General features: G+C 57.4%; 1 protein-coding gene across 2 annotated transcripts in view; it reads right to left on the bottom strand.

The window, feature by feature from the left end:
* The window catches only part of BCOR (BCL6 corepressor), a 55,392-nt gene extending 32,946 nt beyond the window's left edge, over positions 1-22,446 (bottom strand). For both annotated transcript variants that reach the window (XM_086618618.1, XM_086618625.1), the window contains exons 1-4: positions 22,411-22,446; positions 5,885-6,014; positions 4,270-4,348; positions 515-3,343 (exon numbers count right to left, since the gene is read on the bottom strand). In XM_086618618.1, the coding sequence (XP_086474744.1) occupies positions 515-3,343; positions 4,270-4,348; positions 5,885-5,970 (2,994 nt within the window). In that variant the 5' untranslated portion in view covers positions 5,971-6,014; positions 22,411-22,446. The remainder of the gene's footprint in view (positions 1-514; positions 3,344-4,269; positions 4,349-5,884; positions 6,015-22,410) is intronic.
* Positions 22,447-24,966: the final 2,520 nt, after the last annotated feature.

The raw sequence follows: 24,966 nt of genomic DNA, 5'->3' as shown, positions 1-24,966 counted from the left end.
AATACCGCTCCTACTCTTTCCTACGCGTTCGCTTGGCGCAAACGGTGCCTGAGACCCGCTAATGCGTGGCTGAGACTCCTCTCCATGAAACGGCACGTTTGGCATACTAATCACAACTCTGGGTACGCTGTGCTAGCTGGCACTGCAGGCCAGCTGAGAAATTACAGCCACCGCTAGCGCCAAGGTAACATGCACGCCTGTCCGACTCCCCTCCGCAACAGCACAAACATTTCATACGTACGTTAACATTTCTATCAGATCTTAGCAGAAGATCCCTTTTAAAGCTTACTAGCGCGTACATACGTAAAAGCCATACATACTGTTCTTTACATCGCCTCACTCTCACTAACAAACTTACTTTGCTACTTAAAACTGTCTCTTGCGAGTACGCCCTGACGAAAAATTTCTCATTTCCCCACCTGCGTTGCTTCTCTCAACTTTAATACTTGACTGCAACTCGCAACAGAGAAGTAACGATAAAAAGCGCGGCGGTCGTTGGACCGCGCGGACTCACCTGCAACGCCCGCTGCTCCCGGCTGAGCTGGCTGGAGTCTGCGTACAGTTCGGTCGTCACACACTTGAATCGATCACCTACGTAACCGGCGGAGTTTGCGATCCTCTTGGCCAACTTAGACGGCTTGGGTTTCAGTATCTTGCCGTCGGCAGATTCTGCGTCGTCGGCTCCATCTTTGGTATAGGTCTGGCTGGCGTCGATGCTCGGTGGCGCGGTCCCCATGCAGAATGGCTTCGTGTCGTCCTGCACCTTGCCAAAAGCCAGAGCTGGAGCATCGCTCTCGTGAACACTTTCCAAGAAAGCAGGCGAAGGCTGGACCGTCACTCTCTCTTTAGGCTGGCTCACCGATAAATCTTCTTTCCTTAAGCCAAACACCGATGAACTCTGGGCTGGCTTGAAATTATAGGTTTCGTGAAGATCATTATTTCTTCCAAACTCCTCTCTCATTACAATAAAATCTCTGTGCTGCGACGTCTGCTCTACCTTGTGCTTTGTAGGGTCATTAGCCTGATTACTGCTTTCCACAGCGAAGCTGGCTTTTGTTGCGTTTGCTTCGCTTTTAGTCTCTTGCTCGTCTCGCAGAAGATCCGGGAAGAGGTGTTTGTCACTTTTGGCTGAGTTTTTACTGTGGCCAGAGCTCTGGTGCAATTTCACGCTCTTGTCGCTGGGTACTTCGAAATGCATCTTCCCGCTGCTCTCCAAGAGCTCGGGCAACCGGTTCCGCAAAGCCGGGTCCTCGTAGCGGACCCTCTCGTGAGAACGCGACCTCCTCTCCACCTTCTCCTCCTTATTGATCTCCAAAGCCGAATGCTGCAGCAGCATGGGGTGCACCATCCCCATTCCCAGGGCGTCCTGGTAAGTCATGAACTCTCCCCGCCCCGCCGGCAGGCTGTAGGGGAGGCCGGGTTTGGGAGCCAGGTGGCCAGGGTAGAGGCTGCCATTGGGCAGCAAGACAGGGTGCGGATACACGTGTCCTTTGCCGTGGATGGACAGAGGGCTGATGGCTATCCCCTCCGGCACTGGGTACGGGAGGTAACTCCTGGGGTAGGGCAGAGGCGGGGAGCGAAACGCCTCGTTGGGCGGCAGGAAGATGGGGCTGGCGGCCAGAGTGGTCTCACTAGCCTTGAAGTTGGCTTCCTGGCCACAGGATTTGGCCACCTTATTGCTGTGTTTTGCAGAGGTGGCGACGGGCTGCCCAACATGCTGTATGACTGATGCGGTGCTCTCCGCGGAGCTTCTGGCCGTCTTGGCGCAATCGACGTTGGCGTTGGGAGCTGGCGACGCAGAGGCCGGCCGCCCCCCTGCCGACACCGTCCCTGAAACGCTGCCGACGACTGCTTCTGTGCCACCCATCCTGGGGCAGGAGGAGCTCCGTTGCTGCGGGATCACCCAGTCCAGTGCCTTGTTTTTCAGCTGGACGCTCTTCCCACTCTCCTCGCCGGGGCTGGGACCGGGGACGATCCAGGAGGACGGCGCTGTGCTGATAATTTCAGGTCTGTAGATGGGGCAGCCATTCCCAGGAGAAATAGTTTCTTTCTGAACGATGTCACTGCCGGGCAAATGCGTCCCCCCTCCCGCCCCGCCGTGCACCAGCACCGTCGGCGTCATTTTCTTACCATGGTCCAGCTTGACGGCAGTTTCTGCATCGACGACTTTTGCCGACAAGTCCAGCGGTTTGTCAGTGACATCTTTGGTTGGGGTCTGCTTTTCCAGGAGTGGGGGGGACCTGCCGTCTTTCCGGTCGTGGCCAGCTTTCCGCACGTGGGGGGCAGCCAGCGGAGGCGCTTCCCCGGCGTCGCTGCCTTTGGGAAGCTTCCCATTAGAGAGGCGGGAGGGTGGAAATTCACCACCGACGTTCACGTAGGGCTTCGGGAGGGTAACAGCGGAGGAGGGAGAGGTGGTGATCCTGGGGAAGTGTTTGTGGAAATCAGCATAGGTGTCCCCCACCTGGGCAGGCAGGGGGAGGCGGGGGGCTGGCCGGGGCGAGTGCGGCAGCAGGAGCGCAGGGTCCGCTGGTATGTTGGTGGGGGCCGGCTTGGCAGCGGGCACCCGAGGCTGCTTGCTGCTCTGGATGTGGGGGTAGGCATGCGCGTCGACGGGGTTGCCAGGGCTGACGCCCATCTTCCACGACAAGCTCTTATCTGGACAGTGCACCAAAGGCGGGATCGCCGGTGAAGCCGAAGCAGTCGAGAGTCTCATGGGTGACGCCAGCGACGAAGGGATGTGGGGGGCAACGTAGTGGGAGGGAGGCAGATATAAAAAACGTTCCCCGTTGGTACATACGGGCGAGTAAGCCAGGTGCTGCGGTAAGCTGTAGGTGGACTGCTGAGGTAGCAATGCCTTGTACATGTTCAACGAATACTTATTTGGTGAGTCAAGAAAAGGGTATATGGTGGGCGTCGCACCCTCCATATAGGGGTTTACCCAGGGGAGCCTTAGGTAACTAGCACCATTGACACCGAGGGGACTCTGCTTGTCACCCGCAGCTCGGTCCAAACCCAGCGTCTCTCCCGTCGGGACAGAGGTTTTTTGTATTCCAGGTGGCGTTTTGTATATGGCGCTGAAGCCATTCGGGGCTTTTCCAGACACAGCCGCGTTTTCTACCACTTCAGGGGGATTAGACTTAAACTGTATCTCTGGATTTCTTTCTGGAGTAAATCCGAGCCCGGCTATCGAACTCGTCGCATCCCGTGATTTTTCCGAGCCGAGACCACACAAGCTGGAATAGACAATACTACTGGGGACTCTGAGTCCTTCTCGCATGAGTCCAGACCTGTCCATACTCAGAGCTGCGAGACTGTCAATGCGATGTGCTGTAGTCGCATCCACCTTTACAGAACAAGAAGTATGTTACTTTCATGTTTCACTAACATGACTACCACTCAAGCTACAGACATGTCAGCGTTAGGAAGAGACCCAATACCTATGTGAACACCTTGTTTGTCGTGAAAACATACAGAAGCTGATCACACTGGAGAACAGGAGAACAAGGACCTACGGAGCAATATATATCACCACAAACATCAACACAAATCTCTCCACGCCCAAAATCCACCAGCTAGAAACAAAGGCGTGAGGACCCACAGACCAAGCAGCCAGAAGTGGCCCAGAGATGATGCTCGGTGGCATCTCTCCTATGCAGCAACCAGCTGCTCAGCCCCGGCCCCACCAGAGCAAGAGGATGTGGGCTGGTGGCACGGAGAGCAGGAAGGGAAGGATGGAGAGTCTCCCCTCCTCCTCCTCCAGGACCTCCCCACTCTGCCACAGCTCTGCTCCGAAGCTCGCCACCACCACACAATCCATGGGGTGAGGCATCTGAGGATGCAGCACGAAGAAAAGTCCGCTGTCAAGTTTCTTCCCCACTCACTGCTCCCCGTGTATGCTCAAAGAAAGAGGAAAACCACCAATTTGGCTGAAACGCTGATGTACTTAACGCTTACATGAACTATTCTTGTTAGACATGCAGATATGCTGCAGGATGTTATTCCTAACAGAGCGAAAGTAAGGATATGATGTCATACGACAACACAACACCACAAAGTCAGTGTCAAGAGACTAACAAGATATATAAACAAAGTCCCATTTCACTGTTTCACAGAAACAACTCGTATGTGCCCGATCCTGGCTAAGGCTGCAACGGAAGGGTATTTTAATAATTTCTCCAAATGGATCATGTAATAACACCCAGAGGTGGGAGACGGGGTGGGCAGGACAGGCACGGATTCAGCTGCAGCATGAAGCTATGAACTTCTTACCACACTGTGATTCAGGTGATTTTCTTCCCTCAACTCCAGTCTGCTTTTCGGTGCATCACCATCATTAACGGGAATTTTCCTGTTAAGAAACAGAAGCTTACTATTTGAGAACATCCTGCGCATCTCAGATCAGTACAAGGCGACATCACCTCTGTATTTCGATTCCCCGAGACGTCCCGTATGATACTGTATTTATCCTCCTCTGTACTCATGCACAGCGACTACTTTAGAAAGCAATGACCGTTTGGAAACAAGTATAAAGGGTTTTGACAGCAAGAACACACTGAGCACATCTCAGAGCAGCCTGTTCCAATCCAAGCGATCTTTGTCAAGGTTTTTTATTCTGGCTCTTGCCCCTTTTTTTCCCGAGGACAGAATACACTATTTTCAACACACCGTCTTCATGTTCCACTCATAAACACTGCTGAGGATAGAATTGAAACACACATGCTAACATCATACGAACATCAGCTGCTCCATGCTAAAGAGGAAGCTGCACATCTGTGCCATGCCAGTGTTGCAGCACTGGGAGTTGTTATCACAGAAAGCACCAATAAAGAATATACCTTAGTGCCAAATTTCAAATCCCAGGGATAAAAATCACTGACATGCAGCAGAAGGAAAGTTTCAGCATTACCCAAAAGAACTCCTTTCGATCAAAGTGCTTAAAGGCGCATCATCACCTTAAAGCAGAAAAGCAATTTTAATGTATTTGTTTATTCATTTTTAAAAGATTCGTCTTTCCTGCAAGTAACAGGTGAAAATATGCGTAATTAACTTTGAAAAAAGAGGGGAGAGAGGGTGCAAAAGCAGAGTGAGAGGTTTGGCCGTTTTCCTCCAGTTTATGTTTGCAATTTAGTTTTTCCCTGCAAAGACTAAAAACTTTCCCCGGCTTCTGGGAAGCTTTTCACACATTGGTGAGAACACGGGCTCAAAGAAAAGACAGAAAAACGCTAAAACCACAGAAAACTGGAACAGAGAACCGCAAGTGTACCTGCAGCTTCTGTTCAGTGTCGTTTTGCTTTTTTAAAAGCTGCGGTTTAAGGGAAGAGGACACCAGCCAGTGCCTGCATCACCCCACTGAAAATTAGAACTAAAGACTGTAATTTTAATCATCGAATGAATGATACCAAGCAGAAAAATAGGTGAGGAAGAAGAGAAATTCACTTGTGGGAGACGGAAAGGCCGCTCTTCCTACTCCACAGGACAAGCTGTTGGTGCGAAGGCAGGGAACAGCAAGTGGCAGGCAGGAGCCCCTCTGCCATACAGAGTCACCGCAAGAACGCGTGCTCTATTTGGTTTAATTCCCCTTCACAAATACGAAATAATAAATTAATTGTAAAAGCGCGTTTAAAGGCTGCTTTGGGGAGTAATCTCTTTAAAGGGCGTCCCCGCTTCACTGACCCAGGTTGCCTGTTAAATAGTAAATCAGCGGCTGCTCCACCGCTCTCAGGCACGTCTTGTTCCTCCCCCCCTCATCCCCCCCTCCAAGCTGGGCTGATCTCGATGCAAGGCGGCAGCTATCTACTCCGGCATTAGGGAAGCGAGCGAACTCCAAGACCTCACACTGCAGAATTACAGTGTAGTTTAACTTTCCAGAAGCTTAAATATTTACCTGTCTTCATTAATTCCACACATGCGGACCCTTTCATTGCTCATCCAGCTATGAACATTGCCATACAGGGGAGTTGCAGAAAGCATGACGTCTTCTTAAAAATCGCCGCTTTTCTTCACCGTTTTATATTCTATTAAAAAAAAAGGAAAAAGAAAAAAAAATAAAAAAAAAGTTGAGCAGATTTGTCTAGGAGGAAGTGCAAACATCACGGAGGAGCAGCCAGCCTCCCTCCGGGTAATTAATAATGAATGCAGGATTGGTGCGGGGAGTGAGCTGCCTACGTTAACCACTAAGGGAGATACTCTGCAATAAAGGAGCAAATTGAGGGCATTTATAGGTCAGAGGAGATGGATCTTTTCCCCAGTGCACATCCAGAAAATTAAGAATCATTCCAGGCTATCGACAAATAAAAGTTTCTCCACCGCATTTCATTTGAACAAGAAATGACTCAGCCGGCCAAGTACACACCAGTCCCCAAACCTTCACCTCACACAGGCTGAACCACGGAGGGAAGATCCCACGGGCCGGAGGAACACACGAAAACTACCCACAGACGCTCACAAAAGCCCTGCATCAGGAACGTGCAGGAGCAGGAGCGCAGCGCACCAACAGCCACGTACCATGCGTATTAGCTACGCTGATTGCTGATAAAGCTTTCACGCCAGGACTTAAAACTGAAGAGACGCTGCTACAGAAAGGATCTAAATAAAAACCTCCCCTTTAGCGTCCGCACATGACTAACTTGGAGAAAGGGGTTAAAAATAGTAAGTGGGTTGGCGAGCTCCCCACCCCTTGATTTGATTAAGCACCAAGCCCTGGTGGCTTCTGCATCAGAGCTGCTGCTGCTGCTGCCGCCGCCGTTGCTGCTGCTGCGAGTGCTTTCAGTAATTCAATGATGCCTGCTCACTCCAGGGAAAGAAATCATTAGCGGGCTCGCTGGAGAAGTATTAGCAGTCCGAGAGGCTCGGCGCTGTGTGCAGCCGGAGAGGCAGGTGAAAGGTAACCACATTTTCACATCCAGCGGTGGAGAGGGAACGGCTTTTCCTCCCCTCTACCTTGCCTAACACCACCTCCGCTCGCATTAAATTCTAGTTTGCTGCATGAGCGAAGTGTCAGGACAAGCTGCCTTTTATTAACAGGATTATCGCGGCGCATGATTTATTCCAGTGCAAGATTTTAATTGCTCTTCGGAGGTTGAGTCGTTTCTTTTGACTGAGCTTCAGCCTGCATCCTGCTGCTAAATGCTGGGTTAATAAGTAGGGGGAGCCTTTAATGCACAGGATATCCCTCAGCTCTTCCTCTCTCACAAAAATAGAAGCCTTTAAGCGGGAGGCATGATACTCCTTTTACACACACACACACACACACACACACATACACAAGCCAGTAACGGGCGATTGACCACTGGGAGTTTAATGCCTAACATCTCCCAACGCATCCATGCTTCCCCAGCAAACTCATTTCCTTTGTCAGGCTACAAAATATGCAAATGATCACTTCGGCATTTAATGGGGAAGAAGCCCAGATTGGGCCTTTAACACAATACTCCACACAGGTTCAGAGAGGTTTAAGAACTGAAACGGCAGGAAAGCCTTGTTCCCCAACACTTTTTTCTCCCCTCAGAGAGGCCTTTTGTGCAAAACTCCACGTCTGGAACAAATGTATATTAATGAAACGGCGTGTTGACCCTCCTCTCTCCAGAACGGTTAGCTCTCCCTAATGAAGTCTGCAAAAATCGCTGCGAGGAAACAAAAATCCGCGGAGATTAGATACCGCGCTATCATTCAAAAGGAGTTATTTCACTGGAAAGACGGTTTCTGGACAGATTTACTGTTTTCCAGATGCGCCGCTCGTAATGTTTTCAATAGAGGCAGCAGCAGCATGGAGAGAGTGATTTAGGGTTTTACATAAGGTTACTACTAGCCGCCCCGTGCGCTGCCTCATCCGTGAGGGATGGACACCGGTTTGGAGGAGATGAACCATCAGGGCAGGCCCGCTCCTTGGTTTCCTTTCGGGGGCACGTGAGGCCAACCCACCACCGCTTCTCCAAAGGGCCGCCTGCGCCCGCCTAGCTTCCTCAGTGGAAGTGTATCATTAAGATAAGGCACGGTGCCTGCATTAGGGCCGGTCAATCCCCTGACATGTGCTGATAGTGAAACGCTGAAGTTGCATGGAGGGGCGAGAGCTTCCCCAGCCACGGAGGGCAACCTGGAGGCCCCATGTCCCACCACCATCGAGGAAGCTGGGCAAAGCCTGCCAAGGGTGCAGGAGGCCGGGAGGTGGTGGGATGTGACAAGGCTCACCCGGGTGGGTCAGAGCCCGCGCCCCAACGGCTGCCAGCCCCGTCCCCAAAGCCGCCCCTCGGCGCTCGCCACCCCGGGTGCGCACGTGTGTGCGGTTATAATCGCCGCCCTGATGAACTTCTTGTGAACTGTTTAAAAGTGGAGGTCTGCTGAACGAGCAGCGGCGCCACTGCCAGCCATAATTTCATTGCAACAAGCAGCAGACTTTTAACTCTTCGCGCGCCCCTTCCTTCCCTCCTCCTCCTCTCTCTCCTCGCGAGCGGCCGCCCGTCGAGGCCGGTGGCTCGCAGGGCAACTTCAGCGGCTCGGCCAAACGCCGGCAGCTCCACAAGCCCTCAAGCGCTGCAGTGAAGGGGCGGGAGGGACCGGGGGTGTGGGGGGCACCGCTCCTATTTATACCCAGCTTCCGCGGGGGCGGGCGCAGCCGGCCCCGTTATGCAACCCCGACGGCAGGCTGCGCGTCCCAGCACACGGAGGAAACCGAGGACAAGTCTCTCCCTCCCTCCCTCCTCCCCGCCCGTCACCCGCCGGGCCACTGCGGGCCCCCCTCGCCGCTGTCACCGCGCCCCAGGGCGTCGCAGGCCCCCCCCGCCCACCTCCCTCCCCCCCGGCCGCCCCCGTTCCGCTGTGCGGCGGGGCGCGGAGCGGGGCTCGGCCGCCGGAGAGCGCACGGCATTTCCTCCGGGAGGTGTCTGGCCGATAAAGCCATTTGCGGCTAAATATAGACGGTGATGCACGGAGGAGGGAGCGGAGGGAGGGAGCGGAGGGAGGGAGCGGGGGGCGAGACGCGCACCGCATACGCGGTTCCGCAGCGATGCCGCCGTGTGAAACCAGTTGTGGAAAGCGCCTGCAAGCACTAACCTGCCTCCCGGCGTGCTGCCGAGCGGGGCCCCGGCGTGCCGCGCCGTGCCGAGCCGCGCCGCGCCGAGCCGTGCCGGGAACACCCACCGCCCCGCGCTGCCCGCGCCCCGCCGGCCCCGCGCCGCAGAGGCAGGCAGAGACACACACCGCGCTGTTTGGGCAGCTGATTAAAAAGGGAAACGTTCGGGTCTCCCTCGCAACGTCAACAGACTTTTGGCAGCCATTGACGCCAGCAGCAGCAAAGTTTTGTTAAGGCGCTCCTGGCGTGGAAACGAGAAAAACCCGATGCCCGCGGGGAGGGGGGAGAATGAGAGGGAGGAGGAGGAGGAGGAGGAAGACGCCGCTTCTCCGTGCCTCCGGGGGAAAGACGACAGGCGAGCAGCACCGCACGGGCCGCGGCAGCCTCCTCTCGCCCCCCACCCCGCCCCGGGGGGTACCCGACGGCGAGTGTGCGAGGTGAAAGTCCCGGCAGAGGAAGGGGGAAGGCGGGGGGGGGGGGGGAAGGAATGGAGGAAGCCCGGCGGGGTCGGTGGCTGCAGCGAGCCAGGAAGCGGGGCGGGAGGAGAATTGCAGCGGCGCACGAGTTCCCTTTTGGCGCCTTTACTCTTTCCACCTCCGAGCTCCGCCTGGCAGCCCGCCAGTTTCCACTGCACAAGCCACAGAGCCGGCAGCAGCGACGCAACGGCAGCCGGCGGGGAGGGCTGCGCGGGGTTAAAAAAAAAAAAAAAAAAAAAGGTCGTCTGCGAGCGCCGGTGGCACGGACGGAGCGACAGGCGCTTCGGCAAACAACCCGGCCTTTCGGAAATTAAAAACGATGCAATAAATTACCCGGCTCTGATCCCCACCCCCTCCCCCCGCCCGGTTCCAGGCCACTGAAAGGATCATTTCTAGATTTGTGAAAATCCCTGCGAGAGGAGTGAAAAGCAATCGGGGACTCGTAGCGATCCACTTCGATTAGCCCTCAGCCCGTTCATCTGGAGTTTGATTTAAAGGGCAGCACTCGTACGGTATTTATAAGCTTAAATACGGGCAGCTGCTTATGAATGTGTTTAGGTGCCTCGTTTATCTTGCACCTCCGACTTACATATTTACGAGTTATAAAAAACAACGACCTGTGCCACCGCTAGAAAGGAGACTTTAAAGACACTGGATTACCGCACCGTTTACAATACGCCGTATAAAGCTCTGGCAGCAGCCAGCGATCTAATATTAGACGAGTGTTGAAAGAACAGGGGTGGCTGCGCTTTTTAAGAAAAAAAAAAAAAAAGAGAAAAAAATATCGTGGGTTATTTTTTGCAATCTCCACACGGCATCACCGCTAGTGACACGTTTTGTAAACCAGAGGAGGAAGCTGCAGACTAAGTAGCCGCCGCACGGATCCGCGGATTAGAGAAGAAGTTTGACCTTTACCCGGGACGTGTGGCATTTCATTTAACCATAAAGCTAAGCACAATGCGCCAGCGAGATCGCTAAACCGATTTAAAATACATATCGAGTCATGCACGACGGTAGAGCATTTCGGTTTAGGCAGCGCAAGGGGGTCGGCGTCTATTTTAAGGCTCCTGCCGCAGCTGCCCTCCCCGTCCCCGTTCCCCACACCACACATACACACCCCCCACCCCCGCCGCGGCTCCCACACCGTCACGTGTAGGACGGCGACCGGGACTTTCTAGCGTGTAAACACGGCGCGGCGGAGCCGTTCGAGGGCAGCCGCGGCCGCCGAGCCAGCACCACCACCAGCGCCGCCGGGGCATCCTCCGCGCCGCCGGGCACCGCCGTCCCGGGCTGGCTGCCGCGCCGCGCCTGGCTCCGGCCCGGCGGAGACTACCCCCCCACCCCGGCCCCCCTTTTCATCCGCCCGCAGCGGGGCTCCGGCGGGGGCGGCCCGAGGGAGAGGCGGCCTCGGCCCCCGCGCCCCCCCCGCGCCGTCTGTCACGCCTTGGACCCGGCACAGACAGGCGCTGCGCCGCAGCGGCAGCGGCGCTTTCCCCCTTTCCCATATGCTGCGAGGCGAATCATTGCATCGCTCTCAGCGCCGGCGGCAGCCAAAAAGGTGGGGAGGGATAAAAAAAAAAGTTTTCAATTAATGATAAGCCTACGAACTGGGGAAGGGGGCGGGGGAGGAGGCCAATAAGGGAAAGTTAAAATGGCTGGCGATCCTTCAAATAACCCTGGCCGCCGTCCCCGGCAGCCCACACGGCACTGCCTACAGTCGAGCCACGGAGGAATCCCCTGAACCCCAGAGACACGTCTCCCTGGGGTGGCCGGGGAGGGGGGGAGAGGCAAGGCTGTCCCAGCATGACGGCGATGCCCACGCCTGAAGGTTATGGGACATCTGCAGGGCAGGGGCTCTCGCTCCCATTCCCCCCACTCCCCGTTTAAAACGCACCGAGGGGGCGCGATAGAGGGGCTGCAAAGGGTCCCACACACAGAACACCGGAGGGAGGCGAGGCGGCTGGTACCCAACTTTAAGGCATCGCTGCATAAAGGATTTCCCGGGATTCGCGGGAAACACCGACCCCGTCCGCCGCACCGGCAGCCCCGCACCGCCTCTACGGCGCCGGCCTCCCCAACCCCCCGCAGCTCCCCCCCCCTCCGGCGCGGGCGGTGCCTCCGTCCCCCAGCGCACGCCGCGCCGGCGGCGGGCTGCTCTCTCCGGGGCGGGGGGGACACGGGGTTTTCCTCCCCTGCACGCTGCGCCGGGCAGCCCGGCGATTCAGCCTGCCGTCGTTCCGGCGGCGGAGGGAGCGGCAAACCGGCTGTGCCGCAGAAACCCCCGGGCCCCCGCGCAGACGGGGCCCCCCGGCGAGAGCTCGGTCTCCCTCCCTCGCCCACCCGCCGCGGCATCTCCCTACCCAGGCCATCCGCGCCATTTTAGACACACACACACTCACCCACACACAGACACTCGCGCACGCACACACACACACAGCCACGGGAGCGAGGTTTCCGCTGCTGCTGCCAGAGACAACAGGCAGCAGCCGAGCCCGGGCTGCGAAGGAGGAGCAGCGGCAGCAGCGGGAGAGGGACACACACACACACGCACGCACGCACGCACACCCACGCACCGCGGGCCGGGCAGAAATGTGCATTTCAGGTAATTTAAGGCAGTATTCGCAGCACGCGGAAGGGAGAACAGAGCGCAGGCCTGCGCGCCCCCACCCCATTAACCCGCCGCGCACTCGGCATCCCGGGAGCCCTTCATTGTTGCCTTTATTCCATGTGGCTTTTGCTTCTCAGGAGGAGGATAGAAAGAAGGGGGGGGGGAGGGGGGGGGAGCGGAAGAAAAATACCACCAAGCCAGCCCCTTCCCCCCGCCCGTCCCCCATTGTTCGGCCGCGGGAGGCTGGGCGAGCGCAGCGCCACGGGATCGCCCTTCACCGGGCTCCGCCGAGGGCCCCCCGCCCTCCTCTGATAGCTCGGGAAACTTATCGGGCTGGGGGGGTGACCCACCCCCCCGAAGCCCATTGAATACAAAAGTCCCAGCGCTCCTCCGAGAGAGCGAGCGAAAGGCTGCGCTCACTTCCGCAACGTTATCCTTGCAGAAATACCGGAGCACGGCCTGTGTTTCCTTCCCCCAGCCCCCGCCGCACCCCCGGGGGGGGCGGGGGGGGGGGGGGGCGAGGGAGGGGAGTGATTAATGGGACGTACGCCCTTGGTTTCCCTCCGGCCACCCCGGCGCACCGCTCCCCGGCGCGGAGCCGCCGCGGCACGCCGGGCGGGGGCGGCCCGCCCCCCCCCCGCATCCGTCGGGGACGTTGGGAGATATTGATCACGGACGACTTCATTTTGCATAATTGCAGCTGACAGGGCCTGTGGTTCCCTCATTTACGGAGCAACAGCTTCGAGGGGCTGATGGATGGGGAGCGGCTCCCTCCGCTCCCCCTCACCCATCCTCCCACCCCTCGCCCCCCCCCACCCCCACCCCCCGCAGCAGCCCGCAGCCCTGCCGCGGGACGGCGGTTCCGCGCCTCATGCAGCAAATGGCCGGCGCGGAACAGCGAAATAATAAACTTGGGTGCCTCCGTCTCTCTTTTTACCTAGCGCGACCGGCCTGAAAGCCTCCCGCTCCCCGCAGGGCTTTGTCTGCACGGCCGCGCCGGGGCCGTGGCCGGCCCCCGCTGCACGGGGACCTTCGGCGGCCGCATGGGAGAAAAAGTGCTTGGGAAGTTGGGGCTTTTTCCTCCTTTCCCTCCTCCCCCCACCTCCCAACAACAAACAAACAGCTCGGTTTCTGCTAAACAATGCATAAAAAATTAGCCTCGCCCTCAAGTTTATGTCGGGTTTACGGCGCTAACGTTTCTCCTTGATGGGAAACGCTTTCCCGAGCACTTCTGGAAAGTGCTGGCGAGCCCTCGGTTACGAAAACAGCATTACAAGCACCTCGACAAACGTTTCCGCAACTCTGTGTCCCAGCCTCACATCACCTTCTCCAGACCTTTAGAAGAAACACGTCCAGGGCGGGCACAGCTAGCCTCGCGCACCGCCCGTCCCGGCGGAAAACACCGGGAGGAGAATTAAAAAGGAAACCCAACAGAAACGCTCGGCTTTTGCGTGAAAAAAAATAATGATAATTTAAAAAAATAAGGTGCAAAAAAAAAAAAAAAACAAAACACAAACCACCAAGGAAGAAAAAGAAAAAAAAAAAAAGGAAATAAAAGTTGCCGCCGGCGGAGATGCCCCGCCAGAGCGGAGGGCAGCGCGGGAGGCCGCCGGCGCCGGCCCTGCCTTCCCATCTCGGCGCTCCGCACCGAAACAAAGCAGCGAATCAACTGCGATGCAGATGGGCGGCTATGAATTTTTTTGCTGCTGCTTAGAGCTTTAATTACTCGTTCTTGATCCGTGGGACTACGACACGACACCGCCAAGGTTAAAATGCCCTGAACAGCTCTGAGCAGATGTGAACGAGTTGGCAGACGCGCAAATGAGGTCTGCCTCTAAGCATGATAACAAGTGACTAATACATTGCATATCGCTGAAAGAAAATTATTTTTCTCTAATTTGCATTAGCTTTTTTCTTTCTTTTTTTTTTTTTTTTTTTTAACGCCAGCGACATTCCCTCCTCAGAGGCAGCAGCATAATCCTGAAAATATTACTCCGTGACTTTAAAAGATTTGGAAGGAAGCGGAGATTGCCAGTGTTTTGGCTATGCAGGCTTGTTTATCTTTCCGCCTTTGCTCCAAGGCGAAACTAGTTTCGCAAGCAGTATTCTTGCAGAAAAATGGCACATGTCATATAAAACACCAGTTTATAGGAACTGATGCTAAAATTGTTGAATGACTACTAGCGCACTTTCACCACTAATAGCACAGTGTAATCCATAAAGGACCAAGGGGACAGTCAAGGCCAAAAGAGAGGAAAAAAACCTACATGGACTTGAGAGAAATAAAGGTAACCCATCGACCAAAATTACAAAAAAGGGAGTGGGGGAGGAAATAAGCATCTCCCCCCTCCTACTTGCTTTCCACCCCAGAGCCACCTCGTCAAAAAGACTATAGTAAGTGGAGGTCACTTACTATAAAAAACATAGCGATTCTCGCAGGTAGCAAAACTATGTCAGGTACAAATATAGGCCGGAACCCAGTTCTCCAAGTTCCCTCGACTTTCCAGAGGCTCTTCTGAAAGGGCTAGGAGATCACTTTGGGTAGCGGAGCAAACTTCAAGAACAGGCAGTATTTTATATCCTGCGCTCAAAAGATGAACCCAGGGGCTTAGATGCAGAGGCTTTGATGAGAAAATAGCTGCTCGGGCTATTAACGCAGGGGTTTTTCACCGAGGCCCTACTCCAGGGGTGCCTGCACATCCAGGTTATCGGGGGTTGCGTGCTGCCATCTCCAGAGATAAGAACTCCTCCGCCGACACGTGCCCGGAAGGCAAACACGCACTGCCAGCCACCGAGCCGCACCGTGCCCCCTACCCGAGGCCGGCAGCGAGTCGGAGCGGGGCTGCCCTCTCCTCCGGTGGGACTTGCCGGGACGCTTCACCCGCCGCTCCCGCAAAGTCACCGAGGCTGCCGCAAACTCGCCGGCGCCTCCACCCCCGGGAAGGATTTCCCGGCGCCGAAGCGGGCCGGGGTCGGGCGCGGAGCCGGCCGCTCCTCACGCAGCCTCCCTGCGCTTGTAAATCAAGCGGAGTAGGAGAGAAGCGGGGGGCGGCTTCTCCCTGCCTAGCGGCGTTTGCTTAAGCGACGCCGCCGCGGCAGGGGAGCAAAGCTCGGCGCCCTGCCGCCGCCCGGGATGTCCGCCGAGCCCCGGGGCGCCCCGCCGGGCTCCGCAGCGGCGGGCGGTGCCTCCGGGAGCCGCGGGGCGGCCCCGGGGCTGCTCCGGCCGCAGCGAGAGCTTTTGTGTGCGAGTGCCGGCGAGGCGCGGGCTCTTCGCGCTCCAACAGCTGTCACATTATTTGCACTGGCTGTAAACAGCCTTCGCCTTCCCCCCTCCCTCGCCGCAGAGTTAAATCCAGACTAACAATCCCCAGTTAGAGATCAAACCAACAACAGCAGCATTGTGTCTGCCTTCATTGCTTTACCATCAACTACTGCAGCTGGTTTACTCGAAACAAGGAACACCCTCTACCCACGTCCCCCGCCCCGGGGCCAGAAACGTGCTTGTTCCCGGCGCTTGGTCAGGCGGAGCCTCGCTGCTCCAGGGGGCTTCCAAGGGACCAGCGGGGGAGAGGGGAGGGTGCTCCACCAGCCCGAGGCCGGCGGGGTCCCGAGCGCTGCGGGGCTCTCCTCCGCAGCGAGGAGGAGTTTCCAGCCCGCACTCCCGCCCGACTAAAAGCCTTATCAGAAGTTGAGCTCCGCTCTCGATATGGCTTTCGGGAAGGGCGAGGGGGAGCCCCGCAACAGCGGGGAAAGCCGCGCTGGCAGCCGCGCAGCGCCCCGCGGCGAGCTCGCCCCCGCGGCGCGGCGCGCCCCCGAGCAGCCCCTCCCCGGGAAGGCCGGGCTCCCCCGCCCTCGCACTCCCCTGCCCTGCCGCCTCCGCCTCGCACCGGGCCGGCGGCAGCACGGCCCGACCTGTTACCGCCGCAAACCTCCCGCCGGTACGCCCCTCCGCCGCGACCGGCCGCCCCAGCCGGCCTTGCCTCGGGCGATGACCCCGCCGCTTGCAGCCCGCGGCAGCCCCGGCCGGCAGAGACGCGTTTCCACCTTCAGTCCTTTCCCTCATGAGGTAAAAAAGAAAGAAAAACCCCAATAACTTAAAAGGCGAGTCCAACTTTGGTCGCGATACAACCACCAGCGGGCCTTTTGTTGGGCACAGCTGGAATTTGAGTGTAAATCCCCGTGCCTCCTTCCCTGCCTCTGGTTGTTTTTTGTATCGGCGGCAAAGTTAGAGGAGAGGTGGAATTTACTCAAAAAGAAGCAAGGGAAAAATAAATCAACTCGAGGAAACCTTTCCTTGCCCAGTTTGACTCCTAGCATTACCCAAATCGCGCATCTCCAAGGGAAAACAACGACACGGCAACTTTCTCTGAAATTTGGGTACCGCACGAACTCTTGAAGAGGCCACGGGAGCTGGAAGCGTGCTTTCTAGGTGCTTATAGGCAGTTTTAGAGCCGGCACCAGCAAGGGAAAAGAGCTGACTTTACTGGAAGCACGTCTTGGCCTGACTCCTGCCAAAGGGCAGCGCTTCCCAGGCAGGTGAGGTGCTTCGCACCGACGTGATATGTCTCCAATCAACTACCGAATCGGATTCACCATCAAATGATGCCAGTACGTATTCGCAGGTCAGTATCATCGACTATTCATTGCCTATACGTAGCTAGAAATCTGCTGGCCTGGTAAAAACCACTGCGAACAAAACAATGTCAGCAAAGGCTGCACCACACTCTTGTGAGAGATTGGCGAGTCGTGCCTACCGAGACTCTTTCAGCACAAAGGCTTTTAGAGGAAGAAGAGAGAGAAGGGGGAAAAAAAAAGGAGGGAGGGCTCTCGTGTTTCAGGGCTTCTGTCCCCTGGGAACCAAGAACCAAGTGTAGCTTCAATCAAATGCTGACTTCTCCTCCGGGAGCTCAGTAGGAAACCTGATCTCACTAGCTCATGCCTGCCTCCATGCATATAGGCTGGGTTTTCTTTCATACCAGCAATTTGTATAAAGAGGAGAGCCAATACAGTTTATTGCAAACGAGATCTCGCAGTAACGGATCTAGAAGAGATATTTCTGTAGCTAAAATAAGACAACCTTCAGCCGCCTGCTCAGGGCAGGCCGCGTCGCAGCCGCCCCCGGCTCTGCACGCACGGTTCCGCCATGGGCGCCCCTGGCACGGCGCGGCACGGCCTCCCACACATCTCCCCGAGCCCTGCATCTTCCCCAGCTGGCAGCAGCCACCCTGGGTTGGGTTTTTGTGCAATGCCAGGTTACACTTCCATTAAAACATTTACCTCAGGAGATCGCTTCCTGCTCACAAGTATTGTTCCAGCTTCCCCTGCTGCTCGCAACTTCAGCAGGAGCTATTTCTCTTCTCGCTCACCGCCGCGTGGAGACCCTTGGGAAGCATCTGCCTCTGCCCGCTGCTGGCCCTGTCCTGCCCCAGGACAGAAAAGCACGGCACGGCATGGGAGGTCTGCAGGGGGGATGGCAGGCAAGTGCTCCTGGGAGAGCTCGGCATAACTTTGCACCGGGCTTCTTAATTCTGCACAGGGCTTTGCTAATCCACTTTGTGCCTGACTACTGAAACGGGAGGAAAGGAAAACACCGTGCGGGGAGCACGACCAGGCCAGAGCAAGGTGAGCCAGAGGGACCGCAGTCTGTGGGAAGGGCTTCCCCCAACACCCAGCTCAGCCTCCTACTGCTGTGGGCAAGCCGGAGAGGCTTAGAGCACAACCCAGCACGCCGGGGCGTGAGAGCAAAGGGGATTGCCTGGGGATCAGAGATCCTTTTAGGATCTCTCCATAGCCAGGAGCTTTCAGATGGAGAAAGTTTGGCTCAGGGAGGGAATTTACACTTAGAAGGAAGAGGAGCTCAGCCCACCCCTTCTTGTGCCATTAGCGAGTTTGCTGTGAATTTCAAGGAGAGCCGAGAATACACCCCTCCAGCTTTGATTTCACTTCTCTGTCCCTACTTGCCACCATTCTCAAATGCCATAGTCAAGCCGTGGCTAAATGAGCCCCGCAACCCTCTCCCACCCACTCCAGGAGACTCCACCAGCTGCAATGCCGCCCCACTTCGCAGGAGCGTGGAGGAAACAGCAGTGAGCGAGGGACAGGCAGCCCCGCGGCACCTGGTCCACGCAAGCACAAGGACAGCCGGGCAGCCCCAGGCGTGGGGTCTGCTGCCTCTGCAAGTACGGACGTCCTTCTCTCTACTATCAGTGGGTCAGGTGCCAGCTACTCCAATACACCCGTGGAGGAGGAGATCTGACTTTTCTAACAGAAGATACAGGCCCAAATGTTTTGTAATATGCAAATACCGAAGGATGTACAAGGCCCCTAGGTGAGGTATTTCCAAGCGTTAAATGAACACCTGGGGCAAGAGCTACTCTAGCAGAAAAGCAAAACCCGCTTTCAGATAGAACGGGCGAGCTGGCAGCACTGGCACGCCGCAACCCACCGCAGGCCGGCTGGAGGTGCATGGGGAACGTCCCTGCCAGTGCAGCTCCCGGCCGTGGGAGAGCGCTTCAAGGGCAGAGGGAGCCACGGAAAGGAGAGCGGGTTTGGCTGGGAGCACTCTCACTCCTCCTGGAAGCAACAATGCCAGGCATTCCCGGTGCCGGCTCGGCCACCGAGCACAGCTCCAAGCCTCCCCCTTTCCTCAGCGCTCTATTGAACACACTCGGCTCTTTATACGAGCCGTTCCCAGTGTGGCTGGTGGATTCTGCGCCTTCCACTTTAATTGTCTTATCCAAATAAAGCTTTGTTTTCCTTAGCACGACAATCCCAACATTCAGGCCAGGATTTTCATTGGACAGAGGAGATATTTTATTCTCCGATTGTTTAGAGAGTCGGGGCTTACACGGAACAGCCCCGGCTTGTATGCCTCCGCTCACAATGGGGTCTTTGCAGCCCCGGTAGCCGTCATGTAGGTTCATTTTCCGGAGCGATCGGGACAAGAATCATTTTTCTCTGAATTTCATAGCTTTCCAAGTCTACCCTGGACTTTAACAAGTCTTTTAGTTTGCACCTAGACAATAAATTTAGTTTAATTTAGCTTCCGGTCTTTAATTTTAGCAGGTCTTCTTTTTGCATGCAAATCAATATGGCAATTACCATCTAAAAGCTCGCCCAGCCCCAGGTCAATGTAAATTGATCATTGTCCGCCTTCTACAAAATAACACCGGGAGTCTGTGGTGCATAATGAGATTATACTGGAAACTGTCTTTCAGATCACAAATTATATTTCATGCTGTCAGGATCTTCTCCAAGCGGACTTCCTTGCATGTCTAATCACACAGCACCGAATCTATTAGCTCACGAGGTAGGTCTGGGGTGCGAGGAGTGCTTGCGTGCGGAGGGAGAGTCCCAAATAATTTCAACAACAGTTCAGGAAAACGGGCGGGCAGGTACTGAAGCGTGCTCTCACTCACTAACTTTTCCAGCGGTGGAAGGGAGGAGGGGAAAAAAAATCTCCGCTCCGCCAAGAACTGCTGTCCAGCAAACAAGGAAAAAATAATTCCTTGCTGGAAAGCAGAGAACTTTCCTAAATCCACATTCACAGCGAGTTCTTGGCCTCCTCCTTTCCGTCTCCACCTTGCCTGCCTGGCCATTCAAAGGCGCACTGGCTGCCCACTCTGGAGAAAACCCCCGAAAGACGCGCTCCCCTGGGAGAGACGCCCCTGCCCACCGCAGCCTGAGGACCTGAGCACGTCGGGTCGGAGGGAAAGGTCACTCTGGAGCAACCGACTGCTCTAAGTCGGTTCCCCTGAAAGGACACCGAGGATTACCGGGAGCTGCTCAGGGCCCCGGGAACTCCCCCTGCCTGCAGCTCAGGCCTCCGTGCTGTCTCCCGCACGCACACACGCAGCCAGCCAGAGCAGCTCGCCGCAGTCAAAAGGACTTAGCCCGGCTCTCCCCAGCCAGCTGGCTCGACTCTGCCGCCCAGGTTATTGCAAATCCAAGGGAGAAGGGCGCAGGCCCACTCTGGCCGTCGGTTATTTCTAAAGCGACGCCTGCCTAAGGAGGAAGTATCGAACTCGGCTTCACGCTGCTCTTCGAAGCCTGCACTAAAACGTGATCTATCGCCGGTGTTCGGCGGAGAGACAGCATATCGCCTATCACCTGCACAACCGGACTGCGCCGCAGGGTCCGAGCAAGAGCCCACACCTTCGTCAAGAAGTGCAGAGCTTCTCCTCCAAACTGAACACCAATTTACTCTAAGCCACGTTTACTCCGAGGACAACGTGGCTGCTAGAGTTACGACCCGAGCTGGAGCAGGCCTTTTGCCCGTCTCTGCCGGGGCCACTCACCAGTCAAAGTTGAGAGACCTTTTAAAGGACAGCCACAGATTGCTAAGACTACTTTGGTATGCGCAGCACTCATTTTGGGCTGTGGTGGCCTGGGTCCATTTTCTCCACAAACGGAGACCCGAAAGCATGTCAACAACTTTGTGTGGTCTCACAGCTGCACAGATCCACAAAGTTTGGTCGCATGGACTGTACAAGAGCCCCTGCAGCTCAGTCGCCTTGCCTCTGGCATCCCCATTAGTGGACCTTGGTTTCTTTATCAGCCTTAAAAAAGTGAATTATCGTGTGGTAGGGGAAGTGGAGGGAAAAGGGATGACAATTTCGAACTGCCTGAGAAGCTGCAGCTCTTGGCACATCCTGGTAAAGGCAGATACGGTGCATGATATGGAGCCTGGGTTGTCCACCAGCGCAGGAATAAAGCCAAGGCACCAGTATTGTTTCAACACCCAGTCCATATTTGGGCATTCAGTTCACACATCCTAACTATTGCTTTAAATATTAGAATGGAGACATTCGCCAATGTGGTTCATAACGCACTCAAATGGGAGAAGTCATTTCTGTTTGGTCTCAGATTACTAGCTTGGTCTGCTGGTCTTTTTTTTTAGGGGGAGGGGGGGAGAAAAGAGGGAAACCCTGCTGAGTCTGTTTGCGCTGGTCTCTATTAGATATGCAACAAATCTGCCATTTCCGGCATTGCTTCTATCTAATTAGAGATGTATTTAGATGTGACGTGTAAATAAGCGCTGAGCTGCCTGCTGCCCTGGCTGCGCGGACTGCTCGGGAGCATTTCCAATAAGGCTGTAGCGCCCGGAACCGGGGCTCAGACAAAGAGGAATGGGAATGGTCTGCGCTGCAGGCGAATCCAACAAAACCAGCTTTTATCTATCGCTCTAAAGCCTTAACTGCTTTTAATCTGTACCGCCCAGGCTTGCACGCCAGGATCGCATCTCATCCACCGAGGACGTCTGAGTACAAAAGGAAGCACACACGCACGCAAGGAGCCGCCAGGAACCCCCCGACCCACCCGAATCCCAACGCAGACCCCGCTCTCCGCCTGCCCTTGCGCTCCACGAGGCGTCCGTGGCCCCCGTGGGCCTCCAAACACCCCGAGGCAGGTACGCCCGGATCCTGCGTGCACAGACACGAAGCCGAGGGCTGCCCCGCGCCGTGAACACACACGCGGCCCCGTGGGGCGAAGGACGCCGAGCCGCCGGGGGAGAAGTTGACGGGACCCGAAGGCGGCCGCGGAAACTCGCTCCCCCCGCGGGGCCGGGAACCTCCGCCGCGGGGTTTCCACTGCAACCCGCGCGAACGGGGCGCGGGGGACGGGACGCGGCGGGACCGAGGGTGGTGGAGAGCCGCCGGGGACGCGCCGCCGCCGGGGATCACCCGCCGACCACTCCCGGGACCCCGCCGCCCCCGAGCCAGAGGGGCTGCGGAGGCTTCCCCGGCCCCGCGGCCGCCCGACCCCCGGCTCCAAGCGCTCCTCGGAGTTTTCCAGAGAGAGGAGACTCCTGGGAACGAAATAATCTGGCGCTCGCCTCGTGAACTCTTTTCCTGTTGTGGGAAGCAGCTCTTAGAAAACCACTACATGGACGGGGCAGCGCCGGGGGCCCGAGGCGGGCTGCCCTGTCCTCCCACCTCCGGCAGCATCCCCGCGACGGCTGCTGCTCCCGCATCCTTCCAGGCCGGAGCAGACGGCCGCGATCCCCTCTCGGCTTTAAGGGTTAACAACCACCGCCACCAAAAAGACAAAAAAAAAAAAAGAAAAAAGGGAAAAAAAAAAAGAAAAAAAGAAAAAATATCGCGGTGACCTTTTCCTCTCCTACTCCCCCACTCTCCCTTTCAGGCTCCGGTTCCTGAGCTCGCAGGGAGCCTGAGCGGCTGTCTAGACCGATCTATCACAGACGGACAAACAATACCAGGAGAAGCCCCTGCCCCGGTCCCTCAGCCTCCGCCACTCACCTTAGAAATGGCGAAGAACAGAAAAGTGACCGCGACACAATCCTCCCCGGTATATTTATAGCCTTCCACACAGCCCACCTTCATGCCTGACAAATGAGATTTTGTCTGCTCTCTCAGCGTACGCTCCAATAAACACACACACTTTTTTTTTTTTTTTTGTGCCTGTTTGTTTTTGGTAACATTCCGGGCTCGTCCCTCCGACCTCGGCGCGGGCGAAGGCGCCCCACGCCCGTGCGGGTAGGCAGGTTTGATAGCCAGGGCGGGAGGGGCCTCGGGGGGGACACCCGGCCGCTCGTTCACAGGCAACCTCCCAGCCTGGAAACTTCAATGTCCGTATTCATCACGCCCCTTCGCACCCAGCCCCCCTCACCCCAAGTGCTCCCTGGTCCCTGCCAGCCCTCCGGGTTGCGTATTAAAGAGGTATATACGGGGCGAGGAGCCGGAGGTCCAACGCTGCAAAAGGCTGGGGAATAACTAATGAGCTGTGCAGCCCATTGATCCGGTGCATACTTCCTAATTAACTCTGAGTCACCTATTTGTGACAGCAATTCAAAGAACTGCACCAGGGATAAACTGCAACCCCGGCGCGCGAAGGCAACCGGAGGGGAGGGGGGGAGCGGGGCGGGGGGGGGGGCGGCGAGAGGAATTTGCTCCTAATCCTCCTAAAAGCAATTAGGGTGAGCGCTGCGCTGGCTACCTCTTGGGAAGAAAAAAAAAAGGGGGGGACGGGGGACGGACAACAAACCACACAGCGGCTTCGACAGCAGAACCGAAAGGAAATGAATCGGTGTGTCGCAAGCGCGACGGGCACCGGGCTCCAGACAGATAGGCAAGCACCGGCGCGTCTCGGGGACGAAGCAGGCGAGAGCGGCGGCCGGAGGCAGCGGTACGCCGGGCTCGGCGGGCACAAAGCTGCCGGAGAAGCGCAGGCGGGGAGCGGGGGGGGGACAGCGCGGGCGGCGGCGACCCGGGCGCGGCAGAGCCACTGGCGGGGGGGTGCGGGCGCTGCCCCGGGGCCGAGACCTCGCACCGCCCGCCCGCTCTCGCCCCAGCTTTGTTCCCAAGCGGTCCTGGCGGGGGCACGGCTCTCCCCGGCCGCCCCCCGCGGTAGGGCCAAGGGAAGGGGGCGGGGGGGGGGGGGAGGGAGTTAATAGAACCTTTGGAAAATCCGGGCTTTGCTACGGGTCTACGTGGTGCGGGCTGGGCTTCCCTCGGCCCCCCCCTCCTTTTAATACAAATACGAATACAAAAGCTGCAGGCTCCAAAGAGCAGATGAAAGCAATGAACGGAGTTTCTGGAAAAGATTCATTAGTGGGAATTAATGCTGCGAGGAGCTCCGAGGCGATACATTAAAACCGGTCCTCACACTTTGTCAGTTTTACACCGCTCACTACGGTCGGGGCGCGCTTTTTTTTTTTTTTTTTTGTCGGGGGAGAGGAGGAGGTGCTCGTCGCCTCCCCGTCGCCCCCTCGGCGATCACGGAACCCGGGATCCGACAGACATCGCGGAAATGAGACGGGGGGGGGGGGGGGGGGGAACAACACAACACACACACATCGAGAAAGAAAGAGGAACGTGAACGCTCCGCAGCCCTCGCCCCCGGACTCGCTCCGCGAACATCAAATGCGTGCCTCATATGCTGCGCAGAGCCGCCCCACTTGGCCCCAGCTTCACAAAGCAGCCTCCGCTGCCTCCCTGCTTGGCCGTCCCCCTCCAGCCGGCCCTTTGATGGCAAGCCCCGAGCCTCCCTCCGGCTCGCTCTCCCAACTCCAAACTACATTTTAGGGTTGACTAAACTTCCGTGTCACGCCGGACCTCACGGCAGCACAGCTCCGCGCACGGGAAAGCCCCGGGCCGCCCTACCCCACGTGCGCGGCGGCGCCCGCCCCGCCGGGGCGGAGGGAAGAGAGGGAGCGGAGCCCAGGGCTCTCCCGGCGACGGGAAGACAGCCCGCAGCGGGCTCTCCTAGCCGCTCACCTGCCCGCCGGCCCCGGACCCCGCGCTGATCTCGGCGGGGGACGCGGAGCCCGGCCCTCCCGGCACAGGAGCCGTCTCCGCCCCGCAGCGCCCCTTCGGCAGCGCCGCTCCGCGCTGGCCCCCTTCCCCGGCAGCCCCGCACCGCCGCTTCCCCGGCGCCTTCCCGATCGCAAAGTGCGAGACGGACGGGGAACACCACCACCAGCCCCCTCACAGGCGCAGCGGACCCGATAGCGCGACCGGCAGCTGCCCCTCGCCTCCGCCGCCCCAAACAGGCATCTTATCAAGCAAGTGACTTCAAACTTCCCCTCCGCCACCGCAGCCTCACAAGCGCACCGGGAAACCCCTTTTCCCCCCGCCGCTGTTTGCCCGCCACCCCCGCCCAAGCCCCGCTGCCCCGCGCCGTAACTTTCGGGCGCGCCGCCGCCGCCGTCCCCGCGGCGAGCCGAGGGGAGCCCCGCGGCCGCCCCGTCGCCGCGGCACCCGGCGGCGGCGGCGCTTCCGCACGGGAGCTGTTCGCGAAGCGGAGCACTGACCTTCCTGCCGCGCCGCGGGGCTGCGGCGTGCGCGGTCCGCGCC

Source organism: Tauraco erythrolophus, chromosome 1 (genome assembly GCF_009769465.1).
Source record: "Tauraco erythrolophus isolate bTauEry1 chromosome 1, bTauEry1.pri, whole genome shotgun sequence".
In the NCBI taxonomy this organism is placed as follows: Eukaryota; Metazoa; Chordata; class Aves; order Musophagiformes; family Musophagidae; genus Tauraco; species Tauraco erythrolophus.
This window is presented reverse-complemented; position numbering and strand designations above follow the sequence as displayed.